Source organism: Danio rerio, chromosome 10 (genome assembly GCF_049306965.1).
Source record: "Danio rerio strain Tuebingen ecotype United States chromosome 10, GRCz12tu, whole genome shotgun sequence".
In the NCBI taxonomy this organism is placed as follows: domain Eukaryota; kingdom Metazoa; phylum Chordata; class Actinopteri; order Cypriniformes; family Danionidae; genus Danio; species Danio rerio.
This window is the reverse complement of record NC_133185.1, coordinates 44253840-44271462: the sequence shown is the minus strand read 5'-3', so window position 1 is coordinate 44271462 and position 17623 is coordinate 44253840. Positions and strand designations below refer to the sequence as shown.

The 17623-nt window shown below is 34.2% G+C and overlaps 3 protein-coding genes across 8 annotated transcripts in view; 1 reads left to right on the top strand and 2 right to left on the bottom strand.

Moving 5' to 3' along the window:
* The window catches only part of mipepb (mitochondrial intermediate peptidase b), a 31828-nt gene extending 22730 nt beyond the window's left edge, over positions 1-9098 (bottom strand). For all 3 annotated transcript variants that reach the window (XR_012386523.1, XM_680404.8, XM_021479450.2), the window contains exons 1-4: positions 8807-9098; positions 4121-4294; positions 1997-2085; positions 1823-1909 (exon numbers count right to left, since the gene is read on the bottom strand). Coding sequence is in view for 2 of the 3 variants with exons in the window: in XM_680404.8 (XP_685496.2) it covers positions 1823-1909; positions 1997-2085; positions 4121-4294; positions 8807-8914 (458 nt within the window). In the remaining variant the exon portion in view is untranslated. The remainder of the gene's footprint in view (positions 1-1822; positions 1910-1996; positions 2086-4120; positions 4295-8806) is intronic.
* Positions 9099-10455: 1357 nt separating this feature from the next.
* Positions 10456-17623, top strand: part of igsf5a (immunoglobulin superfamily, member 5a) — a 61222-nt gene continuing 54054 nt past the window's right edge. For all 4 annotated transcript variants that reach the window (XM_684617.11, XM_073915131.1, XM_073915130.1 and 1 more), the window contains exon 1: positions 10456-10551. The gene's annotated coding sequence lies outside the window, so the exon portion shown is untranslated. The remainder of the gene's footprint in view (positions 10552-17623) is intronic.
* hmgn1b (high mobility group nucleosome binding domain 1b) lies at positions 12833-16442 on the bottom strand. Its single transcript, NM_001386720.1, has 6 exons — positions 16203-16442; positions 14440-14466; positions 14310-14339; positions 14165-14200; positions 13971-14078; positions 12833-13898 (listed from the first exon to the last, which is right to left on the bottom strand). Exons 1-6 carry the CDS (start codon positions 16218-16220, stop codon positions 13854-13856), a joined length of 264 nt encoding a protein of 87 aa, NP_001373649.1. The 5' UTR covers positions 16221-16442; the 3' UTR covers positions 12833-13853.

Below are 17623 nucleotides of genomic sequence, written 5' to 3'. Positions count from 1 at the left end.
GTTCATGACAGATATATATATATATATATATATATATATATATATATATATATATATATATATATATATATATATATATATATACACACATGTATGTATGTATATGTATGTATGTGTGTGTGTGTATGTATATATATATATATATATATATATATATATATATATATATATATATATATATATATATATATATATATATATAATTTAATTGAGTTTTCAAAATTTCAAGGATTAAGAGACTTCAGTTTATCTGGATTTAATAGGCTTGTTCACACACTTTTGTTTTATTACATTTCCACCTAATTCATAATGCATAAAATAACAAAAAATGCATGTTTTCAGACGTGATTAAAACTGTATAATGTTGTTTAGAGCAGAAAGATTGATGACTTTCTTTGTTTTAAGCAGTTTGTATCACTTTTTATTTTTGGCTTAAAAAAGCTGTTCAGAGCCTTAAAAGCTGATTCCTGCTATGCAGAATGGCATTTTAAACTTTCTCAGATTACATGGTTTTCACTTTAAACTTGTAAAAACATGTTTAAATCTGCAGATAATGTTGTTTAGAGCAGGAAGAATGATGATTTTCATTGTTCCATATATGAATTTTTAGACAGCTCAATCTCAATGTTTTAATTTTACATTCAATCATTCATTTTCTTTTCGCTCAGTCCCTTTATTGATCAGTGGTCGCCACAGCGGAATGAACCGCCAACTTATTAACCCTGAAAACCAGTGTTGTTTCACCAAAAACTATTGTTAAGTCCAAACATTGGCATTGTTCATTCATTATTTCATTTTCCAGGGGTCGCCACAGCGGAATAAACTGCCAACTATTCCAGCATATGTTACGCAGCTGCAACCCATCACTTGGAAACACCCATACCCTCTCATTCACACTCATACACTACAGACAATTTAGCTTACACACTTCACCAGTTCCGCATGTCTTTGGACTTGTGGGGGAAACCGGAGCATCTGGAAGAAACCCACGCCAACATGGGGAGAACATGCAAACTCCACACTGAAATGCCAACTGACCCAGTCGGGGCTCAAACCAGCGACCATCTTGCTGTGAGGCAACAGCAATAATAACCGCGGCGCCCTTTTAACTTTACAGGTAAACAATAATTTTTGGAGGAATAACGCTGATTTTCAGGGTTAATGGGGTTACTCGGTTTGATCGTTTTGTCATTTACTGAAAGACTCAAGATCAGATACTCAATGGTTAGCACTGCCGCCTCACAGCAAGAAGGTTGCTGGTTCGAGTCTTGCCTAGGGCGGTTGGCATTTATGTGTGGAGCTTACATGTTCTTCCCGTGTTGGCGTGGGTTTCCTCCAGGGTGCTCCAGTTTCCTCAAAGTCCCAAGACATGTGCGACAGGGGAATTGAATAACCTAAATTGGGCGTTTGAGTGTGCATGTGAGCGTATGGGTGTTTCCCAGTAGAGGGTTGCAGCTGGAAGGGCATCCGCTGTGTAAAACATATGCCAGAATAATTGGCGGCTCATTCCGCTGTGGTGACCCCTGATGAATAAAGAGACTAAGCCGAAGGAAAATTAATGAATAGTTGAACATTAAAATTGTAAATATCTTATTTAATCTTGACACTGGAGCTGAAAATGCTGAAAATTCTGTCTCACCACAACAATAAATTACCTTTAATAAATTAATTATTATTTTACCGCATTTTAAATCAAATAAATCTACCCTTGGTGAGATTTTTTTTCAAACAGTTAAGGAGTCAAAAGTCATATTGCTGCTTAAGAAATGCATTTTATCCTGTCTACCTTCACATATTAAGTAGGATTAGGAAATCCACCTGCCTTGTGTCCGGGTTCAACGTGTCCAAAACAGCCTCATTTTCCAGCAGATTCTTCAGACTCTGACACAAATCGACATTTGTGTTAAGCCTGTAACACACACACACAAATAAAAATAAACTACAAATATGGATAACTAACAGTAAATCCAGCATAAGCATACAAACAGATTCATACTTTTCCACAACAGTTCCGATATCAATGCAAGTTTTCTCTGCTGCCTCCCGATAAGCAGCGTCCGGATGAGCCACTTTGATGAAATCTGCCTGCAACAGAAGACTAATTAATAAAACCACTAATAGAAACCACAGATTACATTACAGGTTCCCGCTCTAAGCCAAAATGCTTAATTCCCTGACTTTCCATGACTTAAAAGCTGAATTTCAATGCACTAATAGAAAAGAGACAGATGTTATGTTGAGCAGTCCCTCTAGAATTTACTTACACTGCACAGTGGGGGAATCAAGTATTGAACACCTCACCATTTTTCCTCAGAGAACCTATTTCTAAAGGTGCTGTTGGCTTGACATTTTCCCCAGATGTTGGTAACAACCAAAGAAGTCCATTTACTATATGCATGAAAACAAATCTAATTAGTTTACAAATTAAGTTATGTGTAATAAAGTGAAATAAAAGGGAGGTGTAGAAAGGCAGTGAAAGCCCAGACAGGAGCTAAGTCTCTCAGTAGTTATTGTGCCTCAGTACACGCGTTTACCATATTATTTCACACAAAAAATTATTTAAAAAAATTAAATGCTGGGTTTCACACAATTCCTTCATCTAGTCCCAACACAAATCGATTAAGTTAACGTAATTGCTTTTACAAATTTTAGTTGATTGAACATAAAATACTAAATTTTTTGTCCCAAAAAAAAAAACTTAAAGGGTCACGAAACACCAAAACACATTTTTTGAGCTGTAGACAGTCGTATACATGTCCCACACTGCTATAAACACTATTAGGACACCTATATTTCACTAAAAAGTGTAAATTGGTTGTTTTTGTGTTATTTTAAGCAAATTCGCATTTCCGGTTTGAAACAAATTTTTGAAGCTGCGTCACGGTCATGACATAATAGCGTGTATTACAGCGAGCAGACTGGGCGTCTGTGCCAGAGTGTGTCTTATTACGTCTTACAGTGTGTTGCATTAATGCATGAGTAAGGCTTGGTTCAAACCAATCAGCGCGCTCTATTGTGCAACTTCATTAATATTCATTACTGTCACAGTGTTTAGACGACAGAGACGCCACGTTGTGTTGGCAAAACAAGCGTGAAGTGTTGCTTTTATAGTTTGCTGCAGTTAAGTTTTGTTTTCATTTTCTCTCTGTGAGAGCTTATCTGGAGTCACGTGTGGATTAACAGTGTACGCGACGCTCGACAACGATAACTTGCGTGTCTAAGGAGGATTATTGTTTACCTGAGAGCTGTTCTCATCTACAAATGCTGAGATCCGGATTCGCTTTAGTATCCTCTTAATAAAGACGCGGCTCTAGTTGCTGTGGATTGTTCTGTCTCTACAGATTTGGTAAGTGAGCGACCAGTGCTCTTTGTTTATTCAGTTTGTTCGTATCGAACTAAGTTAACTAGTGCACAGAGTGTAAACAGGTTAGCACTGCAACCAAACTATAACCTCGTGTAGGGTTTTTACCGCATTTAGTGACCGGAATAACACACGCGGGTTTCTGACGCCACCTTCCGAGTGCATCTAAGTTTCCGGGAAATGCTGAGTTTTTTTCTCTCATTCGCCGTGCGGTATCAAACATTGCATGAAAAATACACGCTTAGAGCAGATCCTCGAATCAAATATCTCGTTTGTTGCGAGGGACATGAATGAATTCCCTGCATGAAAGAGCCAAACTGCAGTTAAAGTCCACCATTTAATAATTTGGCAAATAATTCGACTACAGATGTCCATGTAAACATAGTCACTTTGTCCCCTGTGTGTGTGTGTGTGTGTGTGTGTGTGTGTGTGTGTGTGTGTGTGTGTGTGTGTGTGGGTGTGTGTGTGTGTGTGTGTTTTGACTCTGAAAGTCAGCGCGCCCAAATAGACACTCCCACACCATACCTCTTTTCTTCCTCCGACACTCCCCCCTAAACAAAGCTGGACACGCCCACTTTTCTGACTTTTTCCAAAGTAGAGGTGTGAAAACACCCTGCTGAAACGAGGGGGTTTCATGGCCCTTTAAGAAATGTGTTGGTTCAACTCATTTTAAATCAACTCATCTTTAAACAAGCAACAAAAGTCATTTTTTAGGTGCAGAAATTCCATTCCATTATGCAGCAACTAAATAAAGGTTACCAGGTCTGCTACTCTGCATAAGCTGTCAGAGAGCTGGTCGAAAGTGTCCACAGTGCCGGCGCCGGGAGGATGAGAACACACTCTGTGGACCAGAAACTCTGCTTCTCGTAGCGCCTGATGTTGAGCCACCTGAAAACCGGCAGGAGCGCTGAGCTCCGACACGCCAAACAGACCCTAGGAAAACAGGTCAGTTTGTTTGGTAAGTCAGTTTAGTATAGGAAGTTGGTTTAGTAAGTCAGATAAGACTGTCATTAATAATAAATCTAAAAATTAATCCAAATTTGTCATGAGTGCAATTAGGGCTGCCCCCAAATAGTCGACTAAACTTTAGTCGATATGAAGAGGGCTTGGTCGAATACATTTTCATTAGTCGGTTAGTTGCAAAAAAAAAAAATCACGTGAAATTACGCAATCAAGGGCTGCGCAGTCAGTGTATGACATCAGCAACGAGAGATCAACGCCTAACGCCTAAACGCCTCCACTGTATCCCTTCCACATCCACTCCATCAGAGCGCATCTTTTCAAAGGCCGGCTTCATTGTGAACACGTCGAGAAGCTCCCTTCTTCCCAGCAATGTGGACAAGCTGGTGTTCCTCTCACATAATATGAAAAAAATAAAATCGAATTGAAAGCTTAGGTAAGAATGCTTAATTTCCTTTTTGTAGTGTTTCTGTTTGCTATCCGTTAGGCTATATATATATATATAAAAAAACGGGTATTTTATTTTTATATCGGGTAGGCTATACAAATAAATAAATACATATTATTTTTATTTTTTCATTTTTATATAATGCAGAAGTTGTTTTTTATTCTGTTAGAAAAATTAGTCTGATGTTTTTAATTTGTTGTTTCAGGTCAAGACTCATCCGTCGTCTTAAAGGCAGTTTGTGGCTTTGCTCTAATATTTTTGATTTGTATTAGTGTTCTTTAAATTATTTGTTCCACATTTTGTCGTAAATATAGTTGTTTTAAACAATTCAATCATAATTAGGCTGTTAATTTGTTTGCTGCCTTCTTTTTTTATTCTAAGTTTTGGTGTTGTGCGATGTGCATTTATTAAGTTGTTCATTTTTGTTAATTTTCCTTTTGAACAACATAAAAATTATATAAATTTAAATTTTCCACTGTATTTTATACCAAACTGCGTTTTTGCTACAGTATTTATTTATTTATTTATTTATTTTTTTGCCTCGTTTTGTACTAGGCCTAAGTTGCTAATAAGTTTATTTGATTTATTTTAAAAAACGAATTTTAGTTTATTTTATTAAAAACTTTTTTTTTTTTTTTGTTTGTTTGTTTGACATGTAACTGTTACAGTTTGTATTTTTGATAATAAATTATTAAAATGCACAGGCAGTCTGATTGCTGTTTTTATGTCATAATTAGCCTATAACGTTCTGGTCACTGATTTTTGTGTGTAAGCACTGTATTTAAACGCTTTACTATTCCGTTTTAAGCGCTTAATTTTTGTTTTGAATGCGCTAATATCATGCTTTAGCATTTTCTGTCACGTGGAAGTGTTAAACTTCAACTTGAACTATATTCCTAGTATATACGCAAGTTATTATATTAATATCATAAATGAACGATTATTTGATTAATCGCTAAAATGCAGGAATGTTAGTCGACTACGAATATCTTTAGTCGGGGGCAGCCCTAAGTGCAATCAGATTTTATAGTTACATTTTAAAGTTAAGCACCTTTTAGCTGGTGGTTAAATACATCCAATAGTCTTATATAGTCAATAATAAAGATAATAGGTTTATTTTACAAATATGAGTAAAACCTTTGTTTTGTTTTTCTAAATGATTCATTTATAAAATTAATTAAATTTGTGGTGCTCCATTGAAGTGGGCAGAGCAAAAGATCTATTTAGCTGTTTGTTCCTTAATATGACTCTGAGACTCTGAAGGTGTTTTGTCTGCTGCATCATGGGTAATGTAGCTTTTTCACACAAATGTCTCTATAGCAATCAGTTAACACTACTGTAAAAAAAAAAAAAGTTAACTCAATGGGAACAGACGGGTTAAGTAAAATCATATACAACCAAATACAAACAGCAGGTTTGGTCACACTTTATTTGGATGGTCCATTTGTTGAATTTAAGTTACATGCCAACTAATTCTCATTAGATTATAAGTAGACTGTTAGGTTGGGGTTAGTGTAAGTTGACATGTACTTGCAAAGTTTCTTATAGTCAGTTAAATGTCTGTTGATGGAGCAGTATCAACAGATATTAAGCAGACAGTCTACTACTCAAATGGACCATCAAAATAAAGTATTACCGCAGATTTTTCTATATTACATTTCTAATATTATTAATATTATTATCTTTAATGTAGTTTTTACTTCTGTAACCCTGACGGAGAGCTCTTTAGGGAAGAAAAGACTGCAATTTCAGTTTCATAATGCATTTAATATGCTATAAGTATGATGTGCGTAAACAATATACAGTGCTCGGCATTAAGAGCACACCTCCTTTTAAATCTGAATATTTCTAGTCATTTCTCAGTGTATATAGCCAACACTGTATCTGTGTTCGCAGAAATCCACAGATTTTCAGCTGATCATTGAGTCTATTCATTAGTGTAAATGTGTGAAAATGTATATTTATTCATTTTTTAAATTAATTTAAGTAATATTCAATCACTAATTTTCTTTTTGGCTCAGTCACTTTATTAATCACAGGTCGCCACAGCGGAATGAACTGCCAACTTATCCAGCACATGTTTTACACAGCGGGTGCCCTTTTTATAGATATGTTATATGAGAGACTTGCTTTGTTTACCAAATAATTGGATTTAGATTAATTTGCATTGTAAACATTTAATAAATTTTAAAGAGGTTTAGATATATTAAGGTATCATACACTCAGAAACTAAGGAACATGGTGGTACAAATAATGTTCCTTAAGAAACAGGTTGTAAATTTGTAAAAGTTGTACCCTATATGGTACAGAAAAGTCCTATTATGATAGTGTTCTGTGCGTTTTATGGTACAATTGAAGTGAAGGTGCAAAATTGTTCTCAAAAAAAAAAGGTACAAAAGTGTTGGACAACTCCTTTATTACAATATCTATGAAAATAAATATTACTGGAAGTGATTTTGTGAATAATTCCCATATTAAAACATGAATCATCATTTAAAAGCATGTTTAAAGACACTCATAAACATTATTTAAGTTCTTTAAAACAAACCAACTGGTAAAACAAAACTATAGGTATTGTAAAACTAAACATTTAAGATGTTTTTAATACACTTTTTAATAAATAAAATAAATGAATACATTTTCAGTATGGATATCCGCACCTTTTGACGTTTGCTTTCCACTATACGCACGCGAGCTGGCAACAGTCCTGCATATGGAAAGTGTTCATGCAGACATTTTACTATTGTAAAACTAATCAAACACTGTGCATATCTCATTACAATACTTTTGCATTGTGATAATTATATTTGAAAATTAAGTCAATTAAATGAACTTTTTAAGTGATTACAAAGGTGTTGTGTGAAAATTGGACAAAAAATGTTTTATATTGTACATGGGAGAATGTGTTTCTGTAACATTCTTGTGAAAAGAGTTGTGAAATGTTTAGCAAATAGATCTTTTGATTTATGTTCTTTATTGTCTTTATTGTATTGTTTTGGTTTATATTCTTTATTGTAAATGGAAAAGGTGCATTCACACAAAAATAAACTTTTTTAAAAAACATTGTTTAAAAATGTGTTTGTTTTATATTTACTGAAAATAAATCGACAGATTTTGGTTATAGCAAAATGGTTAAATAGTTCTTGAAGGAACACATTTGACACAGTTAAGGTACAAAGTGTCTTGTCACTGTAGTGGTACCTTTATGGATCACATTTCTAGTTTTGATGAAGGTACAATATTGTATCTGCATGTTTTAAAAAACAAAGGTACATTTTGGTTTCCCATGGTACAAATCATGTCCTAAAGGTCAATGGTACAAATTAGTTTTTTTTTTGTCTTAAGGTTACATAAAAAGGTAAAGCCCCAGTGACGATCAATTTTTCGGAGAGTGTATATTAAGATTTTAGTTATGATACTCCTAAAATAATTCAACATAAATCAGCAGAAATAGCAAAACAAATTTCACACATTCTGTCCGGCCCGACCAATATGTTTTGGTGCATTTAAATAAAACAGATTTATTAAACACTTATATCCATTAAAATAAGAGTTTGGCCACCGAACACATTTACAAATAGAAAGATAATACATTTAAATTCAAACAATTTACAGATAAAATATAAACAAAACAAAAAAAAAATGTACCTGATCTTTTTTATGTTTCTCTTGATTTTATTTAATATTTTCTTCTAACTTCTGAATTTGGCTGTACTTATTTGAGTTTTTTTCAGTTCCAGTTTTGGCTTAGGTACTGATTTATCTAATGTATATGCACAAATATATTATTGTAAAATATTAATTAAAAGAGATCTGTGAGGGGTGTCCTCGTTCATGCTGAACACTATATATATATATATATATATATATATATATATATATATATATATATATATATATATATATATATATATATATAGCTTTTAACGATTTAAATCCATAATAACATTTTGTTAAGACAAAATGGCTGTACTTGCAAGTACTCATTATCACACATTATAAAAGCCTCTTTATAAAGTATTATATAACAGTCTCACCACATTTTTCTGCAAATGTTCCAGTCGCTGGTGCTGAACATTGAACGCGGCTCCAACAGCAGACCAGGTGTTGACGCTGCGTCTGTAGAGCGCGTGCACGCAGCGCATCACTGATCATCACAGTCAACACTACTAACAAGCATTACAGCAGCAGCTCGTGAGAAACTGCGCTCAGAAACAGCCTCTTGCAAACTATTATGCAAACATAACTAACTAAAGTTGCCCAATTCGCTAATCTACGGAGCTCAGCAGTGGATTTGACCTCTCATCCAAAAAACAACCGTAAGATTTCACTTCAGCACTTTCTATAGCGAATAAAAGCGTCCACGCGTAAGCTTCAGATTTATAATTCTGAAACTTGTTTTATATTAATGTTGCTCGTAAATTGATTTAATAATACAACGATATATAAGAGTTACTTCTGCGTGTTTTGCTACATTATAAACCAACGAAACTGTGCGGAGCTTGCGTAAATGTCGCGTGACGTAAAGCTCAGTAAATAAATCCGACCAAAGCACCAAACAAAAGGTCATTTCCACTGGTCAAAATGCCTCACACGAAGATTAAACTTTGTTATTTGAGCTAATTGAAGGCTTATTTAGTCATCTGAAGAATTAATGTCCATTCAAAATCAGAAAATAAAGAGATTACGTCGAGTACTGGCCAAAGAGTCATCATCATAAGCCACTTTGAATTAATTACTGTGTTTTGTTTCGTGAAAAGTTCATAAGCAAGTAAATATCCGCTTTTAATTCTCTTCCAGTTCTAAATGCTTTAGACAAAAACACACTGAGTCCTCAAGGACAGACAAGTTCCACCATTTCCTTATATTTTATGTAATTTTAGGGGTCAGATGGGTTTGTTTTGTAATCTTTTAAACAAAAGCTCATGTGGGAATCCTGTCAGCAGCATTAGCTTTACAAACCCACATTAAAAATAGCAGGAATGTGGCTCCAAACACAAATTTCAGACACTCCCTCGCCTGAAGCTGATCTGTGTTGGAGAATATAAAGAGAAAGCCTTATGGCAAACACTTTCTAGGTCATCACTGTCAAAGAGAAGTTTGGCTGGAGATCACATATGGTGGGCAACTGCTTATCCGTTCATCTTATTAGGCCGTTTCTCTGTTTTCTTATGGGAACAGAGCGACTGTTGATGTCACGTCTTGTGTCAACAGGTGCTGTTTGTGACTCAGATCCATCTGTCTCACATCTGATTTGATCATTACAATACGCACATTCAGTACAAAGAGGCTTTTGACTAATAATGGGGAAGTTATGTATGATTTTGCTTTTGTACATAATCATGTTTATCATCAAATGGGTAGTGTAAGACTTCACTGGAATGGATGTCAAAGTTCACTGTAAAAATGCTGGGTTTCACACAATTCCTTCATGTTGTCCCTACACCATGTCTCAAACCCGATACCTGGAGGGCCACAGCTCTTCACATTTTGATCACTGAAAAAAATATTCAAAAATGATTCCTTGGATGTACTAAAAATTTTTATGTTAAGAGGTTGTAAACAATTTATTTGGGCTGAATTTAAACAAAGAAATTAAGTTGAACATTATTAAACTTAATTTGTTTGTTTAAATTCAACACAAATTGTTTGCAACAGTTCTGCATGCAACACTTTTTTTTACTAGAGACGTGTGAGTTGGAGGTGGTTGGAGATAAAATATGCAGAGCTGTGGCCCTCCAGGAATTAAGTTTGAGACCATTGCGGGCCTACACAAATTAAGGTAACTTAATTGTTTCTACACATTTAAGTGCATTGAACATAAAACAATTAAGTTGTCCTTAAAAAAGCTCAAGAACTGTGTTGATTCGGCTCATTTTAATTAAGTGTTTTGAACAAGCAGCAAAAAAATATTGTTTGAGTGTTGTTGCTATTGTATTTAAAGGGTTCGTTCACCCAAGAATTGTTATTGTCATCAGTTTATTGGTCTCATGTCATCCCAAATATGAAATAATTTTGTTTCTTCTTCAAGATATTTTTAATCAGCCATCATAATGTTTCTGTTCCCTATTAAGTCTAGTCATCATAGCTTTAAAATTATTGCAAATATAAATCCACACAAATTAAGTTCAATCCAATATTAGGTTAAATTCAAATCCAAAGCTTCTAGAAACATTAGCACTTAATAAATTATATATATATATATATATATATATATATATATATATATATATATATATATATATATATATATATATATATATATATATATATATATATATATATAAATAAATAAATACTGTTTATTTTAAAAGACTTAAAATTTAAAAAACTATAGATACCAAGAAAGGTAAACCATTTAAGTTACACACCAAAATTATTATTTAAAATGTCTACATTTATGTTTCTAAACATGTACCGTGGTAATATTGGGGTTGTTTCTGTATCTTCAAGACACTACTGCAGGGTTCATTAATATTCATTAATTAATATTTGCAATTTTGTAGCATTCTTGTAACATTTATTAGTTTAAAAAGTTTTAGTTTAAAAAACAGAGTTAGCAATTGGAGTTAATAAAATGTATACAGTGCTCAGCATACATATGTACACCTCATTTTGAAAATGAAATTTGTATCCAGTACTCTTATAATAATTAAAAATTAAAGTTACAGACCAAAATTCTTATTTAAAATGTCTGTTTATGTTTCTAACAATGTACCATAGTAATATTGGGGTTGTTTTAGTATCATCAATACTCATTATTTCATTAATATTTGTTAATTAATATGAACAATTTTGTAGCATTCTTGTAACATTTATTAGTTTGTATAAAAGTTTTAGAGTTAGCATTGGGGTTTAATGAAATTTATACAGTGCTCAGCATAATTGAGTACACCCCATTTTTAAAAATAATCTTTTTTATCCATTTCTCAGTTAATATGGATATTATATATTAGTGCATTTGAACAAAACAGATTTATTAAATAGATATATTTATAGAAATTATATTTTAATCCCCAAACATCATTAGAAATTTTTGCTAAATATTGCAAAAAAGAATTACAAACTACAACATTTCCACAAAATTGTAAATATTTTTGTTTCTCTTGATTTTTGCTATTTTTAAAAAAGTTGTATTAAATATTTTTCCCCAACATATAAATTCGGGCTACTAATTTTTAACCATTATTATAAGTTATTTTGTTAGATTAGCTCTAGATTTGGCTTCAGTACTGACTAATCTAATGTATATGCACAAATATAATATTGTAAAGCTTCTTTTAGAAAATATTAATTTAAATGAGAGATTTGTGGGGGGTGTACTCATACATGCTGAGCACTGTATAAAAATGTGTGTATATTTTATTATTTGTACACAATTTAATTAATATTGTCACTTTTAAAAGTTACTATAGATACCGAGAAAATGAAAAAAATTAAGTTACATACCAACATAATTATTTAAAATGTCTATGCTTGTGTTTATAAACATGTACCATGGTAAAATTGGGGTAGTTTTAGTATCTTTAAAACAGTACTGTAAGATTCATTAATACTTACTAATAATTTATAAGCATTGGGGCTATAGATTAAATATATACGAATAGTTCAGATGCAAAAACCTTTAAATGCAATCTGAAATGTTCCTCTAAAATGAGCATTTATCACTTTTATAGCAAAGAAAAAAGTCTTTTTCATGGTCTTTAAAGTGAAATAACTACACATAAAGAGGTCTAAGAAAAATGACAGAAAATTTCAGATGGCATTTTGAGGTTTTTCCATCTGAACTCTCTCTCTCTCTATATATACGTTTTTAATAAAAGGTAAGTTAAAAAAAGTTGGCATTGGGGCTTAATAAAATCAGTTTTTGTATATTTTGCAAATGTGTATTTAATTTAATTCAGAAAAATGTATAAAACTATAATAACCCTTTATAACCACGATACAGGCATATTCAGACATATTGCTAACTGCATATGTTTGGATATAATCAAGCATAAATATTTTAAAACAAATACAACTAAACTGACAATAATGAATGTAACTTGAAATCAAAAGGAGAACAGGGTATCACAACTGATTTTATTGGTTTGTTTTATCGAACCATAACACACAGAGATACATCTATAAACAATAATCAAAAGAAACTGTACATTTATACTCGATATCTAAGTCCCACAAAAATATTGCTACTGCTGGTCAGAACGCTTTACAACTAAAGAGATCTTACAAGTAAAGACTCACCATCATTCATCTCCAATTAACCTTTTTAATAATGCGTTTTGGATATTAAGAGTATGCAGAAATTCATCCCACGTCTGTTATCGGTACCATAACACAAACTGGACTCAAAGCCCACAAAACCGTCTTTTATTAGATTTTTTTTTTCACAGCAGTTTTACAAATTTATTGCGGTACTATCACAGAAGAGACAAAATCAATACACACGAAGCACAGGCCTGACATGAACTCCAGAACTAGAGAATATGTTTATTTAGCAGAAATGATTATGGAGAACTGCAGTTAACATATGAAACACAGCTTACAAACGTTCTACAAGTAATCTTTCGCCTTATAAACAATAAACAAAGAGTTATTTGCCCACCCCCTCCCTCCGCCCCTCCCCAAACACACATTACAGGTTACACACACACAAAAAAAAAAAAAAAAAAAATGGGGGGAAAACCAAAATAAAAACCAAAATCCCTCATAGAGCCAATGGAATGTTAGTCATTCGGACAAGCTTGATAAGATGTCCAGCTGTCTGTGTAAACGACATGCCCAAAAAACCTACCCCTCTACCTCGAAACCTTGCTTTGAAAGCAAGAATGGAGAGGAGGGGGAAAAAAAATACGCCTGTCAACATTTACGATGATGGTAGTTTTTGTTTTCTGCCCAATGTAAAAATGCTGGATATGATGACGTCACTTTCAAAATGTTTCTTTTTCTTCCATAAAAAATGTGTCTCTACAATCAAACTACTAAAAAACCTGCCTTTAGAAAATAGTAGATAAAAATATTCCCCTGAATTGTACAAGAAAAGAGGTACAGGGAGTGCTGGTAAAAGATGAGACCTCAGCAGAGTTATTCCCCGTCTTCTTTCTTGTCGCCGTCTTCTGTTGCCGATGCCTGAAAGAAAGCATCATTGTTAGCCTTAAATTTAATTTAGGGAAATATTTACGTCAAAGTTAACTCCCTTACATCATCGTCAGCTTTTGTTTCTCCGTTTTCTGCGGGCACCTCCTCTTTCTTCTCCTCCTCCTTGGGCTCCTTGGGTTCCTTTGTTTTCTTAGGTTTGGCAGGGGCCTTCTGTAATGTACAGTTATTTTGCTCAATTATAGTCTGTGCATTCATCAAATGCATCTTTTATAGTTTTATTTTAAACAAGTTCTTACCTTTGGCTTGGGCTCTGCCTTTGGGGGTGCAGGTTTCTGAAAACGAAGAGAGTAATAACACATCAATTAATATGTAAACAACTGGGAATACTTCCTATAGCTGTTGAATATATGTGAATTATATACATTTAAAAAGTATACTCACGTTTACCAACCTCTCTGACCTTCTTTTAGGCTGTAAGTCAATAAGGGAGTTAAAATGTTTTGATTCAGTTTGATATATATTTTTATTTCTAAAACTTTTTTCTACACTATAAATAGTGAAATCTGCTTACCTCAGAGACTTCAGCGTCATTGTTCGCCTGTGGGCAGAAAAAATTAAGTGTTATAACATAACTGTATATTTATAACACCAGTTAGTACTATAAGGATGCTTATTAATTTATTGGAAAATGCATTTTAAGTTAAATCAGATTATTTCAATTGCATTAAACAAACAAACAAACAAAAATGTTGCAACTAGTGATTATAAACTTTAATTAACTATAAATAAGGCGATTAGTTATCATAACAAGCAAACACGTGGTTCCAAATCTAATTAAGTACTTACATTTAATAAAATAATAATTAATAGTATCCACAGTTTGCATAAATAACTATACATATGTATAGCGAGTCTTTAACGTTACAAAACAGATAGACTTGATTCACTTTCAGTCAAGTAAGTTAATAACTTGTGGTTTCGAAATAAAATAGTTTTATAAAGTGCTCTGTAGAAGTTAATAATATGAATAATTATGAAAATACATCCACAGAAAAGTTTTTTCTTTAAAACCTGTACAAGTCGCGAGTGTTTTGATTCACTATGAAACGAACCGACTCATATGAGTCAATCGCTCGCGAACAGATCTCCACTCTGCATTCATTCAGAGGAATCGGCTCATATGAACAGCTCCTCTTAGTATTGAACAACCCCTGAAAATGCAGCGTGTTAAAAAGAATCTAATCATACGAGCTGTTCGTTCAGATATAATTAAATGTATGTTGTGTGTTATACTTTCTTTTTAAAAACACATCCCACAAGTACTTTAGGAAATTCCTCATTGTTTATGTCCTGCTTCTGTTCGCTCGCTCCGCTCGTTTTTATTGCAGTGCTGCGCGCACCGCCCCCTTCATGCACACCGACTCATTCAACGCTGATTAATGGAGATTTGCTCTCGCCCCACCGACCTCGCTCCATGACATTCCCGCCATTCACTTTCAAACACAACATCCCGACGTGCACAGCCGCGAGGAAAAAAAAACACCACAGAATATACCAGAAGAATAGGAAACACCAAACACTGTGCAAGAACACCGCCATTGCATAATCCGACGTTTGCACGACCAAATGTATCGAGACCCAATCGTGCACTAAAGCCCCAATGCACGAATTAAATCCCTCATGCATGACTATGAGCTGCAGGATAAAATATCGCACCGTCTGTCGCCATGTATTGAAAAGCCACAGTGAGTTTAAATCATCGGGGTTGCGCGCAAGGGCAGCCATGACACTAAAAAAAAACCCCGAGCCTTCACAAAGACACATATATGAACATTTTCAGAATGATAAGTAAAATAGAGCATGTAATAAATAAATAATTACACATTGAATGCAACAATTTGATTCGCAGCCCAGCGCGCAACAACCTCTAGTTTTAAAGACTGTAAGATGCACATAAACGAAAACTAAGATTGCTACACCCCCTTTGTCTGATGCATGTCGATAGATGGGTCTATTTGTAAACAAAAACACGACAAATGTGGAATATTTAATTATGCACTAATTATATCACACATCCGCGTATGCATTAAAACGTTATGTTAAAGGGGAAAAAATCTCAGTCGCGCGCTCTCAAATCAAAACACGCGTTTATTAAAACGCAGAACTCTGCAAACACCAAATCGCGCGCATACCATTGCAAATTAATTTTAAAATGCGCGTGTTTGCATGCATGTATCTGTGCACTATTTGTTTAATTCCTTTTAGTCTTTTTAACACCACATATTTTATTAAAGATGGTGCCTGGAGAAATTAAGAAACCAATGCGCTACTTACTTTGCTCCTTTTAGGCATGGCTGTAGGTCTTCTCAACGCGCAAAAAAACGCAAAACGCACGGTTTTAACGCTGAAAAAACAGTCGACACTGTGTTGAGCTCGGTAAAGACTCACACAGTAGGTTTGATCACAGTATAGGAAGACGTTAACGCTCGTCCGAAACAAAAACCTGCTCAAACCGGATTGGATTCTCCTCCTCCTCCTTCTTCTTCCCTATTCAATTCATCACAGGCCTGTGACAGCGAGTTCGCGATTCGCACTATGGTGAAGTCTCGCCTCATGCATATTAATTAGATCATGATGACGTTTTTCGCGTCCGTCCAGTCACATTCTGTCATTAATATTCATAAGCCATGCCATATTGCTAGTAGGATTCGCTTATTGGATAGCAGACTAGCGTCCCCCTTGCCAACGACTGCCTTTCAACGAATCAGAGTGAAGTTAATTAAATATTCATAAGGTAACTCTTTTCCATAGTACGACTGTATAATCCGTTTCTCCGCCTCCTGCTCCCGGTGATTGGCCTGCGGAGACCCACAGCACATTTTCAAATCATAGCAAGACACCCGTGTGGAGGTTTTTGCATGCCAAACAGTTGAATATTATTTGTTTTTGCAATGACTTCGAGCTATCAGAGGGAGGTTATCTTCATTCTGATGTCGATTATAAAATGTTAGGAAATTCAAAGTCAGATCCTCATCTTTGATTTAGGTGCGATTAGATCACAAGCGTTGCGCAACCGTAGGTTTTTCCTTTTTTTTTCATGGATTCCAGATGTGTGTGTGTGGGTTATTTTGGGAGCTGGATTTGAAATGGACCTCGGAGATGTTGTGCTTTTAAAGCCCCCGCGTGCATGCAAAGGTTTGCAGGAGAAAATGGCGACTGTGCACAGAAACATTTCACTTGTGTGGCACATAACAAAATCCACAGCACAAAATCCTGCTGCATGAATCTATACACAGCCCCTGTGGATTTGTTTCTTTTCTTTAGGTGTTTTGTTTTTGCTGTTGATGTGAACATGATTGTAGAAAAAAAAAAAAAGAAAAATATAGGCTACCATGTTATGTAAAAAAAAGATTCACTGCCCACTATTAGAAACTAGAAATACCACAAAGCAGCTACAAAATAGGGCTGAAAACACCAAGAACAGAATTTTTATATACAATAATGACTTAAAATGCATTAATAGTCCTAATTTCATAATATGGAAAATGGAATCGAAATAAAGGGGAATTTTGATATACCTGTTAGGGCTGCACAATATATCGTTCCAGTATTTATATTGCAATGCGAGTATCGATCATTGGCTCTATGCACAACTAGAGTTTTAAAGCCAGTCCGCTTGTTAAGTGGTGACGTGTTTGTGACGTATGTATACTGTTTCCGGGTCCAAGCCGCCACTCAATTGAGTGGAGAAATCA

Excerpts from the sequence above, each read along its gene's own strand:
- hmgn1b (NM_001386720.1), bottom strand. Across the intron at positions 14,340-14,439 it reads ATGACGCTGAAGTCTCTGAG|CCTAAAAGAAGGTCAGAGAG; the intron begins GTAAGCAGATTT and ends ATTGACTTACAG. Across the intron at positions 14,079-14,164 it reads AGGCAGAGCCCAAGCCAAAG|AAGGCCCCTGCCAAACCTAA; the intron begins GTAAGAACTTGT and ends TGTACATTACAG.